Genomic DNA, 13,070 nt, shown 5'->3' on the forward strand with positions numbered 1-13,070 from the left:
TAGCGTGGATAATACTGGATATGTGCAACATAATATGGATCAGAGATGAATGGCCTGAATTCCTCATGCAAGCAAAGTCCTACTACATATAATCAACGAACGGGTAAAAAACTTTCTACTCCCAGATAGCCGAAGAACAATGCGGTACCAGAAAAAAAAAACGTGAGAGCATATACTGAACACCAGACGGATAATAGAAACAGCGAGAGAACACAACATACCAATGCTGATCTGTTTCATAAATTACACAAAGGCTTTCGATTCAGTAAAATGGGATCTCCTCTAGAGTATAATGGCAAATATGGAAATACTTAACAACCTAGTTAATCTTATAGGAATTCTGTATGATAAAAACTCAGCTAAAATTAAAATACACGGAATATATTCAGATGCGTTCAAATTAAAGAAAGGAACTAGACAGGGCTGCATATTATCAGCGTTATTGTACATATATTCTGAATATATAATGAGAAAAGTGCTAGACAAATGGGATGGAGGAATCACTATAGGAGGCCAAATACGCAGATGATACACTTATACTAGTTTGAGTCATTTTGCAATGGCCCAAACCGCAATAGCTAAACTGATTAAAATATGTACAGACCGAACAATAACAATAAATATTAAGCTCAGATTGGCCAATGTCATTATTTTACCCAATGCTACATACGTAGCTGAAACATGGAAACTCAAAAAAATCGATAGGAATAAGGTCAAAGCCTTCGAAATGTGGGTCTATAGAAGAATTCTATAGACGTGTCCTGGACAGAACATAGAACCAACCTGTCAATTCTGGAAGAGCTTCATATAAAAGACATGATATTAAAAAGTAAACCTAGTATATCTAATTTATTCGGCCACATAGCTAGAAGAGCGGCCACATAGCTAGAAGACCATGAAATTATTGATAGTAGAAGAAAACGTATAAGGCCGAAGACCAAGAGGAAGATCTTCAGCACGATGGGCCCACCACATGGAAACTATGGTGGGAAAATTCCTATATAAAGTCGTCCATATGTCACAGAATCGCAGCCAATGTAGGCAGCAAACCAATAATATTTAGAGTGTCACCACCCGCTGACAAGGGCTCAAGGAATAAGGAGAATGAATAACCTTTGGTTTGATTCGAATTTGTAAATTAAAAATTCAATAAAATAATATAAAACAGGAAGTGATGCTTTTTAAGAACAAAAAAATCTTTAATATATAACATATTCTACAACGAAATCCTATATTAATATACATAACAATCGGATATATTTTGTAGAAGCTAAATTTTCATTGGCATTATACATTTCGTAATTTTTTCAACATCTTCGCAGGCGCTGATCTTTCCTATCGCCTCGAGACAATCGGTAAACGTTTTTTGTTGATCAGCACTGAGCGAGATATGGTCCTTGGCTCCTTCTAATAATTTATCTACTACGACGTTTCCATCTGCATCAACCGATCCTTTTTTTTCATGTGCACATTTAAAGAAGCAAAACACGTTATGGTCCAAAGTAACGGGACGCTTCGATAATGCTTCGAGAGTAGTTCCTGACGATTTAAGACACTCTTCAAAACCAGGCATTTTCGTCGGATCCATAACAGCGGATAACTGGGAAACCTAAAATAACAGAACTAATTAAGTAAAATGCCCAACTAGTATGAGTTCAATGAGTCAATACTCATTTCCAATATAAATAAACAATACAATAATTTTTATTTTGATTTAGTTGTTCATTGTTTGTTTTACGTTATTTTTAGCTTGTAGCTTTTAATAAAAATAAGTGTAACGTACTGGGGCCTTATGATAGAGCATATATTGTAAGACTTGAAACCGGTAGCCGAAAATTTACTACCATTAAAAAAAAGTACTTAAGATTGTGAGTATTGACTTATTTCCCATATTATTATTATTTCCCAGCTACCAGTATTATGAACTCACATTGGCAACGTTTTCATTATTTTAAAATATATTTTTAAAATTGTCAATTTAACAAAAAATTGTGGTTACAAAGCACTGGCTTTAAGTAAATGAGCCTTTTATTGTAGAAAAATATACCATAATTGCTAGGTATGATCGTCCAAGTTCAGCTTATGGTGCTGCGTATACTCGTATCTTCAATTTTTTTTATTAATTAGTACTTTACCTTCCGGATAGGCCTGAACTGTAGGTACAAATGGAATTATATCACTTATTTTAAGCTTAAAGTTGTTAGTGATAAAACCATTAATATATTGCGATACTGTTACAGTCCCTGGTTGGTTTAAAGAATAAAAAAATGGTAGTAGTTTGAAATCTGGAAAGTAATTTTCTTATCCTGTTTTTTTTTCTGCCCATTGAGTCGATAGACAAACACGTTTTTTTTATAATGTTTAGGCCACCACTTTTTAAATTCAAAAATACTCGATGTTTCCACTATTTTAACAAGAAACTTTTTGTGTCGTGTAGAATTTATCATGATTTCTGTATATTCTTTTGGGTGGTGTAAACACGGTCAAAGTTTTATATGACTCTTTTTATTGCCGCAAAGTTTCTATAGTTTGGCAAAAAGAAACGGTTACGTTGTGGAAAGTACTGGTTTATGGTTTTAAAACTTCCAGTACCTGCTAACGAAGATGTTTGACAGCAATAGGCACTTCAGACTTGATATAATCCATAAGAAATGCAGCAGCTTCATTGGGACCCATTCTGGCGTGACCCTTGTGGTAGGTGTCAGCCTACACTTTTTTTTTGTTTATTGTGAATTCCAAAGACGTTGTAGGTTAGTTGACGTAAGTAAAAAGTCTCCTGTAGAGGAATAACTGGAAATTGAAGATTTTGCATATAATCAAACGTCATACAGACAGTGGCCATTGTCTTGCATATCTTTGCCATTTTTGCCATTTTATTGTAGAAGTTCTTTGCACGTCTTTTATGTACAGATAATTCCGCAACGACCACGCGCTTGGCTATCTCGTTTAAAGATGGACTCTTAATTTTTATTTCTAACTGATCACATTCACAGCAAGTGTCTACCTGTGGACGTCCAAAACATAGAGAAAAATGTTCCTGGAAAATCTTTAAATAAAATTTATACTTTACTGAATTATTATTATTATCAGGAACTTTGGCACAAAACAGCTCATACATAATTCGCAAATTCAATTTTTTGTAGAAGTGATGCTTCTCCTTCCCTGTGTAATGTAAAATATTAGTGGAAAAACTCCTAATATGGGTCTTAGTCTGTTCTATTAAATTTTAAGACTTAGCATTCCCTGAAATATTTTTCCCGTTTATCTAGTGGTGCTTTTCCTTGTACTAGAAGCTTAGAAATTCTTCGAATTCTTTCATAACTCACAGTGTGAATTCCCATGTGAACTCCTTTTTTTGCAAACAATAATTTTGCCACGCGAGCCTGTCACGGAGTATCTAATGTTATATCTTTTATTCTTTGGAATTTCATTTTGACTTCGTCTCTTTTTTACTTCACACTTTCCAATAAGCCCTTGTAATTATGAATCTTGTGCATTCTTGGTAAGCATGCTTCTGAATTTGAAGTATTTCAGCACTTACATACGCATTAACTTTTTCAAAACACTTTAAGTAACAACTATAAAAAATATATAATAATTTTACATTTTAAAAGTATCTTAACCTTAAAACTTACCGACAGTATCCTCCTGGTTTTCGTGCAGGTATCATATTACCTTTATAATTTTCATACTCTTACCCATACAGCCTCGCTTTCTTAATAATTTGTGACTTATAATTGTCTTTTTTACCTCTTTTTTTACTTTTTTTCTAAATTCAGATCATTATTCGTGCCATGTATTGCAGCCATCTTGATCGTTTTAATTACAAATAACAATTCCGCGCCGAAACGTCATCAGTCGATGACTCATGTGGTTTTCGAATGGAATGGGTATTTATATTAAGCTGTAGTTTATTACAGCAAGTCGAGACTGATATCATTTCTGCTTAGAACGGAGCTTTGACGTATAAAAAACGGATTTATAAAGAAATGTCAATATTGCCAAAAATTGACTAATGTTATTTCTGAAAAGACCGATTAAGTTGTTTTCTTATTTGTTTAAATTTAAATTTTAATTTTTTGTATTAGGTGCTCATTCTTTGTTCCATGTTGTTGTTTTTTGGCTTTTAGTTTTTGTTAAAATAAAGACCTAGGTACTGTGGCCTGATGATGAGGCATATATTGTGATCCTCGAAACCGGTAGCCTAGTGAGGTTGTAAGGATTGACTTATCTCCTATACACTAGTATTATGGACTCATATTGGCAACCTTTTCATCATTTAAAAAAATTACCATCAAACGTAGCATACATCGTGGCAAAGGAAATACAAAAAATAAAATATAAATATAACAAGAAACAGACCTTACCCAGACAACCACAAAGAATGCATCCAAAACCTGTAGAAAATCCAAAACAAGAAGAAAACAAAACAATAACTTATAGCACGGTAGCAGCTGGTAAAAGTAACGAACAAAAATATAGTAGTCAAAAAGATCTGAAAATAGAACAAACACTACAGAAAATATTAGAGAAATTAACTAACCTGGACGAGCGTATAACCAGAATAGAATATAGCACCAAAGGAGCTATACCTAAAAGACTTGGTAATGGCGAATAGTTTACAAGCAATAACTACAAGCGATACTAGATATAGAAAAAATAGATATATGCCTCATTTCTAAAACCCATTTTACGAATGAATCATATATTAGATTAAGGGGTTATAAAACTTATCATACTACTCACCCTGATAATGCAGCCAAAGGAGGTAGTGCAGTAATAATCAAAGAAAATATTATGCACTATCAGGAAATGGGATACAGAACTAAAGAATTTCAGGCCACATCAGTAAAAATATTAAATGTAAAAACTATGAGGTAATCGTCACAGCGGTATACAGTCCGCCAAGACATGCTATCAAGAAAAATCAATATGTAGATTTCCTGACCAGTCAAGGACATAGATTTATCCTTGAAGGAGACTTCAATGCAAAACACACGCATTATCATACACGATATCAACGGGAAAGCCAACATACTGGCCTACTGACACAAATTAAATCTCAGACCTTATCGACTTCATTGTAGTCAGAAATATTTCAACAAATTACATGGAGATAGAAGAGGCATTGGATATGAACTCGGACCATTCTCCAATTATTATTACACTCAGTGACACTGTTATCAAAAAAGAAAATCCCCCTAGACTTGTTAACAAAAATACTGACTGGAAAAGTTTCCAAATATACCTTGAAGAGAAGATTAACCTCTCAGTTCCATTAAGAACCGTTGATCAACTAGAGGCAGAAGTCTTCTTCTTAGAGTGCCGTCTCCTTACGGAGGTTGGCAATCATAATGGCTATTTTTATTTTTGAATTTTCTGTTCTAAACAAATCAATCGATCTGCGTTGATACCAATCACGTAGATTCTTCAACCATGAGTTCTGCCTTCGGCCAACAGATCTTCTTCCTTGAATGTTTCTCTGTATTATGAGTCTCAAAATTTTATATTTTGGTCTCCTCATCACGTGACCTAGGTATTCCAGTTTTCTGGTTTGTATAGTTGTGATTAGTTCTGTTTTTTTACCAACTCCCTCCAGTACTTCTTTATTTGTAATTCTATCAGTCGATGATATGTTTAATACTCTGCGGTATAACCAGAGTTCGAAAGTCTCGATTCTTTTTAAATTGTATTTTTTTAATGTCCAAGTCTCAGCTCCATATAATAATATTGAAAATATATAACAGCGTATGGTACGTAGTCTGATCTCCAAATTTATATTTTAGCACGTTAGGAGTGGCTTCATTCGTATAAATGCTGATCTGGCAATCTCTATTCGCCTGTTTATTTCTGCAGTATGATCATTGGTTTCATTGATCAAAGTTCCCAATTACTGATATTTTTCTACTTGTTCTTCTAGAGGCAGAAGTAGAATTATTCAATAAAAATGTACAACAAGCTGCTTTGAACAAAAGCACGAACAGTGTTGAAAGAATAAAAGGAACTAACTACCCGAAAGAAATCAGAGAAATGATAACCGAAAAAAGAAAACTGAGACGTAAGTGGCATCAGTCTAGAGCACCAGTTGATAAAACTAGATTAATGCCACACAAGAATTAAAAAGAGAAATTGAAAAAATTAAAAACAAATCGGATAGCATATACCTAAGTAAACTAAGAAATGATAGCGCTACTGATTACTCAGTGTGGAAGGCTACCAAACGATTAAAAAGGCCAATCTTACAGAATCCACAAATTTGAAATACTAATGGTAGCTGGGCAAGAAGCAATATACAAAATGCCAACAGGTTTGCTGACCACCTAGAAAATACTTTCCAACCAAATGAAGAACAAGAAATAATTAACTGGGAGCTCCCTGAACAAGATGAAATGTAGATTAGCCCTGTAACTCCAAAAGAAGTATATTTGGAAATAAAAGAAAATAAAATCCAAAGAAAGCTCCTGGATTTGATCTAATTACTGGGGAAGTGTTAAAGCAACTTCCAAGGAAAGCTATAATAAAATTAACACCTTTTATAAACGCTTCCTTTAGGTTGAGGTACGTACCAAAAATATGGAAGGTGGCAGAAATTATAATGACACTAAAACCAGGAAAACCTCCACAAGAAACTTCCTTATATAGGCCTATTTCACTGTTACTTGTCATGTCTAAATTATACGAAAAATTACTCTTGAAGAGACTAAAACCGATTATAGAGGAAAAGAATCTAATTCCTAATCATCAGTTTGGGTTTAGAGCAAGCCACTCAACGATAGATCAGGTGCATAGAATAACAGGTATAGTAGAAAAAGCTCTAGAAGAAGGAAAAGTCTGTTCCCCAATTTTCCTCGATGTAGCGCAGGCATTTGACAAAGTGTGGCATGACGGATTATATCATAAAATGAGATACTACTTACCAAAACAATATTTTGAACTACTAGAATCATATATATCCGACAGATACTTTCGAGTTAAATATGAGGAAGCATACTCAGAATTAAGAGAAGTTAAAGCTGAAGTTCTACAAGAAAGTGTCCTGGGGCCAGTGCTATACCTGCTCTATACCAGCGATATTCCATCATTAGAACCTAACACGATTGCGACATTTGCAGACGACACATGCATTCTAGCAGTCGGACAAAACCACGAGGATGCAGCAACCACACTACAGAACTCTGTTGAACAAATTAACATCTGAATCAGGTGATGGCGTATCAAATTAAATGCAACAAAATCTGTTCATGTCAATTTTTCTAACCAAAGAGATCAACATATCCCAGTTAGTATAAATAGAAACCAAATACAGACAGAAAAGATTAATTTTCACGTTGAGAACGCCTATGAATAACTGTTCTGATGAGCTTTATTAAAGCGAAATACGTTTCAACAGATACATAGACGATTTGTACGTAAAATGAAATCTTGACTGTCTTTTTAATTTTATTTTTATTCGGATCTACTCTGTATGAGTACAAGAAACCAATTCGCTAACGATTTCTGCTTAGTTGAGGAGACATGTCGTGGAATGCAAATTTTAGATTCCCCATGTCTCTTTTAACATCTTTATCAACGTCTGGCTATGTCTTGCAATTTTTAGAAGGCTCCAGATTAAGGCAGTTATCTGAATTGTGTTTCGAAACTATTTTACGGATTTAATATCAGATGTCGCTATTGAGTCCGTTTCGAAGCCATTTTATCGTTGCTTCCCAAAGACAGAAAAGAATAATGTTTACGTTGAGAACGCCTATGAATAACTGTTCTGATGAGCTTTATTAAAGCGAAATACGTATCAACAGATACATAGACGATTTGTACGTGAAATGAAATCTTGACTGTCTTTTTAATTTTATTTTTAGAAACCAAATACCTTATGCAAATACAGCAAAATATTTGGGTATGACATTGGATTCCAAGCTTTGTTGGAAAGCACATATTAAGAAAAAAAAGAGGAATTAGAAATTAAGTTCCGAAAGATGTACTGGTTGATGGGAAAAAAATTCACTCTGTCTACTTACAAATTATTGTATAAGCACGTCCTTAAACCGATATGGACGTATGGGATACAGCTATGGGGCTGTACAAAAGAAAGTAACATCCAAATTATACAACGATATCAGAATAAATTACAAAGGAACATCGTTAACTCTCCATGGTACTTTAGAAACTGTGATCTTCATCGCGACCTCCAGATGAATACGGTTATCCAGATAAGTGAAGCATAGACACGGTAGAAGAACAAGAAACGAAAATAAAAGCTATAAAAATAAAATATCTTGCTGAAAGGATTGCTGGAAAGACCAAAATATATTGATACAGAAATGAAAAGATTCGAATACAGATAAATTAAGAACTTCTACTAGAAAATTGAGAGGAAACAGCTGTGGTGAGAAAAAAGGTAGACAAAAGAAAAATAGATAGAAAGAATAAACGTAATTGGAGAAAAGAAAGACTATATTCACACTAAGAAGAAGATGAAGAAGCAGCAGATGAAGGAAACTATGGGTATTTTATGCATTAGTACTTACTAGAATGAAGGAAAGAAGAGCTATTTATACATTAGCCTAAAAGATACTAGAGAAAGACGGAAATAAAAAGTTAAATGTAAAGGCTACACTGGTAATTGCAATGGTTGGAGTTTTATATGATCCAAGCCGGGAAACTCTGGAGATATGTAGCATCATAATTTGATCGTACTGATATACAGTCCATCTAATTTACATACCGTTTCACGTCATTATCTACGTCAGAGATCGAATTTGACATAGTTGCCAAAGTATAAAAAATTCCTGAATCCATTTTAAATCAAATAGGTCACATAAATATTCCAAAAGTGGATTATACAACAAAATAAATTATTATTTAATGTAAATAAATAGAAACAAAACAAGAGTTAAAAAATAATCTTGTTAAAAACAATTTGAGCCGCTTGTTTAAAAAAAAAACATAGTTTAATTAATAGTAAATAATAAAAACAAAACTAAAGTGTCAACACCGCAACTGTCAAATAAGTGTTACCAATTTATGCCAACATTTCACTTTCGTTCGATTACAGTTACAGTGTGTTCCGAACAAATGTTCTTCATAAAAACGCTTTATAATGCATTTATACAAATTAAATGAAACACATTATTGTATATATTATTATTTCTTTAAGATAACATTAATAGAAATCTTTAAATATTATTTCTACGCGTATATAATAAAATATATCTAGTGGCTGAAATGCCAGTGTGCTCGGCAAAGTGATTCTAAAAAAGAACACACCTACCGCCTAAATATTTCGTGTTGGTATCATGTGACGTCACGGGCTATGACACCGATGACGTGCAACGATATGTAAATTAGATGAAGTTGTAATGTTCAAAAAACATTTTATTACAGATGAATATAGATGAAAAATTTTTAAATACAATTAACAATTGTATGATCAAAATCGAAATATTTTTATGTTTTATTAAGGTTGACCGCTGATAATGATGACCATTGATTGTGCATAACAAAGTAAATAATAGTGCTATTGTTGATTATTATAATATAGGACCACTTACGCATATTGTGAGAGTTATCGCTAATAAGAAAATTGTTTTCGCCATCGTGCAATTTACTAAATTTATTTTTGATACTTATAAAAAGCAAAACATGTTTATATACATTCTATATTTTTGCAATTGATTTCATTAAAAATAATTATTTCGTCGTTTGCATCCGTAATGTTTATTTCAAGTGATATAATTTATATAATTTTCAATTTTATTATAATATTTATCTAATTAAATTCGTTATTTTTTCATTGGATAGATGTGTTATGTAAACAAGGCAGATCTTTTGTATCGAATAATATTGTTAATGATAATTTGTCACTTAATTAAACAAGTTTATTATTTTTTAATTTTTTTCTCTCCGTGTATTGCAAACGGAGTTTTACCCTCCAATTTTACTACTATGTTTACTGACATGCGCTGTTTGTGATTATTCCAGTCAATTTTCCTGTCTTTGATGAATTTGTTACTCTGAGAGACATTATACTGTGTGCTTTTCCAATTACTTTTGGTGTATTACAGTCTAACCACTGTTTTATATATGTTCTGGTTTTTTTCTTTGTTCGTAAAAACCCATGTCTCCAAATAGAGTCGTTTAGGATTCCAGATATTCTCTTCGCTTTATTTATATACATTATAACTTTTTGTTTTATATTCGTTTGCAATAGCGAGATAATTTTATTGGTAGGTGGTCTAACATCATATATTTAACCGTCACTGGAAAACTTTCGATCAATTCGACACAAGTCCTTACCTTACTTACAGGGACCCATTTCTTTCTCATACAACTCCCTTCCTCTCATAGAGCCTTCCAAACCTTCACAGGCATTCCATCAGGTCCTACTGCCTTACCATTCCTTATCCTATTTAATGATTCGACAACCTCATCTCTCGCTATCCCCGGTATTACATTCTCATTTTAGATCCCGCATTATCTGTCTCTCCTCTGATGTTGTTTATTTAGCAACTTTCTAAAGAACTCATTTGCTTTATTTTAACATCCGCTATTAATACTCTTCCATCCGCACTCTTAATCTGCCGCACTTTGGCCAAGTCCTTTGATGATTTGTCCCTTGCTTTTGCAATGCTGTATAACCTTTTCATTCCGTAAGGTGTTTCCAACTCTTCTTACAGCTCTGCAGAGGATCTTTCCTTAGCAGTAGCTGCAGCGCGTTTTGCTTTGCTCCTTGGTGCCTTGTATATATCCATATCTTCCTCTCTTCTAGACCTCTCATACCTATTTCAAGCCTCTTTCTACTCCTGACCTTTTGTTGTACTCCATCGTTCCACCACCAAGTTTCTATGTCTTCACGAGGCCCTTTACCAGATGATTTTCCTAGCACTTCCTCTCCCACTTGCGCCATACCTTTACTGTTGGCTTCCCACCAGTCATTTACCACATTTTTTTCCTCAAACTCTTCCAGAATTCTACTCTTAAAGACTTTTTCCAAATTATTATCCTTTAACTTTTTTACCACTTTACTTTCTGATGTCCTATTTGCTTTCCTTTTTGCCTCATCTTTATCTCCATATTCACTATTACCGGTAGGTGTTGACTAACTACACACTTACCCTTCAACATTTTACAGTTGGTAATCTCGTTTAGCTGACTTCTTCTACAAAATATTCATATCGCTATCTAACCGCAGTCACACATCACTGCTATAAGTTGTTATACTTTTTTAATAATATACATGAACATATATATATATATATATATATATATATATATATATATATATTTATATATATATATATATATATATATACTTTTTACTACTACTACTATCGGTTTACAGAGTTCTCCGACGCCTTACGACTCCTAATCGTCATTCTTCTCTATTTAACCATAGGCCTGGAGGGATTTCTCTTTCCTCTAGTTCTTTTTCAATTCTCTCTCTCCAGCTTCTTTTCGGCCTTCCTCTTTTTCTTCTTCCTTGTGGTGCCCACATCAAAATCTGTTTCGGAATCCTGTCATCTGGCATTCTCTGTACATGGCCGTACCATATTAACTGTTTTGTTTTTATGTCATCAACTATTGTATGCTTGACTCCCATAATTTCTCGTATTCTCTCATTTGGTATCCGATCTCTTCTTGATTTACCTGCTGCTCTTCTCCATAAGCCCATTTCTGTTGCTAGTAACAGTTTCTCTGTTCTTTGTTTCATTTTCCAAACTTTACTGCTATATGTGATTACACTTTTAAGTATGGTGTTGTATATGAGTTGTTTCCTCGATTAAGATATCGTTTGGTCCCACAGAATGCCGTTCATCATGGATATGGCTTTTCTACCCTGTATGTTTCTGTCTTTTATAGCAACATCAAGTGTTCCATCTTGAGTTATCTTCATACCCAGGTACTTGTATTCATCACAGTGTCTAATTTCTACTCCATCGTCTAATATAATGGACTGCTTTGTCCCTCCAATACACATGGTTTCAGTTTTCTTGATGTTTACTTCGAGACCCTATTTGTTATATTCTTCCATTAGCTTCCGAGTCATGTAACTCAAGTCGTTATGATCCTGAGCAATCAGTATTTGGTCATCAGCGAAACATAAGGTGTACAGTGTAGTCTCGTCATTGCGAGGAATTCCCATGCCATTAAATTTTCTTTTCTACAGCTTGAGTGCTTGTTCCAGATAAATTTTGAAAAGGGTAGGCGAAATACAGCAACCCTACTTTAGTCCTTTCGTGACCTTAAATCCCTCAGATATCCTTGATCCAATTTTAATTTTTGCAGTCGTTCCATTATACAGACTTTGGACTGCTTTGATAAGACCATACTTAATGTTGGTTTGCTGTAGGGTTAACCATAGTTTACTGAGGGGTACACAGTCATATGCTTTTTGTAAGTCTACGTACATCAGGTGAACTTCTTTATTGACGGCTGTTTTTTCTCAATAACTTGCTTAATAGAGTACAACTGGTTACATCAAGTCAAATCAGTTAATAAAACAAGTACGGTACAACCTAGAGAGTTTAAACCATGAGAGTGTAAAGCTACTGTATAAAAAACGATGAGACCCAAAATTAGAAATGGGTAGTTTTGAAAATACCGAAGAACACTACGAACACATCAAAAGGTCGATTCATTTAGCAGCAGAAGAAGCACTGGTGAAATGTGACGAAAACCATAAAGGAATAAAACCGTACTGGTGGGATGAAGAAATAGAAAAGGAAATTAGAGATAAACGTCGGAAATACCAAACATTATTAAAAACAAAAACAGAAAACGATAAAACAATAGTACAAAGAAGCACAAGCCAAAGTAAGAAAAAAGATAACTCAAAAAAAGAACGAATCATGGAAACAGAACTGCCAAAACAGAACAGAACACCTACATAGGAGGTAGAAGAAGCACAGAGAGTTGGAGATTAATTAAAAGTATGAGAAATAATAAGAAACAAGACGTTATATCACCAATAACAGCAGAAAAATGGGAAGAATATTTCAAAAAATTATTAACATAACAAAGACCAGAATTTACTAACATGGAAGACAATACGATAGGTATACGTATAAATTCAT

The 13,070-nt window shown here is 33.7% G+C and overlaps 1 protein-coding gene across 1 annotated transcript; it reads right to left on the bottom strand.

The window, feature by feature from the left end:
* Nucleotides 1-1,181: 1,181 nt before the first annotated feature.
* LOC140435547 (uncharacterized) lies at nucleotides 1,182-9,685 on the bottom strand. Its single transcript, XM_072524295.1, has 2 exons — nucleotides 9,549-9,685; nucleotides 1,182-1,609 (listed from the first exon to the last, which is right to left on the bottom strand). The coding sequence occupies exons 1-2, from the start codon at nucleotides 9,591-9,593 to the stop codon at nucleotides 1,271-1,273; spliced, it is 384 nt and encodes a 127-aa protein (XP_072380396.1). The 5' UTR covers nucleotides 9,594-9,685; the 3' UTR covers nucleotides 1,182-1,270.
* Between the last annotated feature and the right edge of the window lie 3,385 nt (nucleotides 9,686-13,070).

This window comes from Diabrotica undecimpunctata, chromosome 3 (assembly GCF_040954645.1).
Source record: "Diabrotica undecimpunctata isolate CICGRU chromosome 3, icDiaUnde3, whole genome shotgun sequence".
In the NCBI taxonomy this organism is placed as follows: domain Eukaryota; kingdom Metazoa; phylum Arthropoda; class Insecta; order Coleoptera; family Chrysomelidae; genus Diabrotica; species Diabrotica undecimpunctata.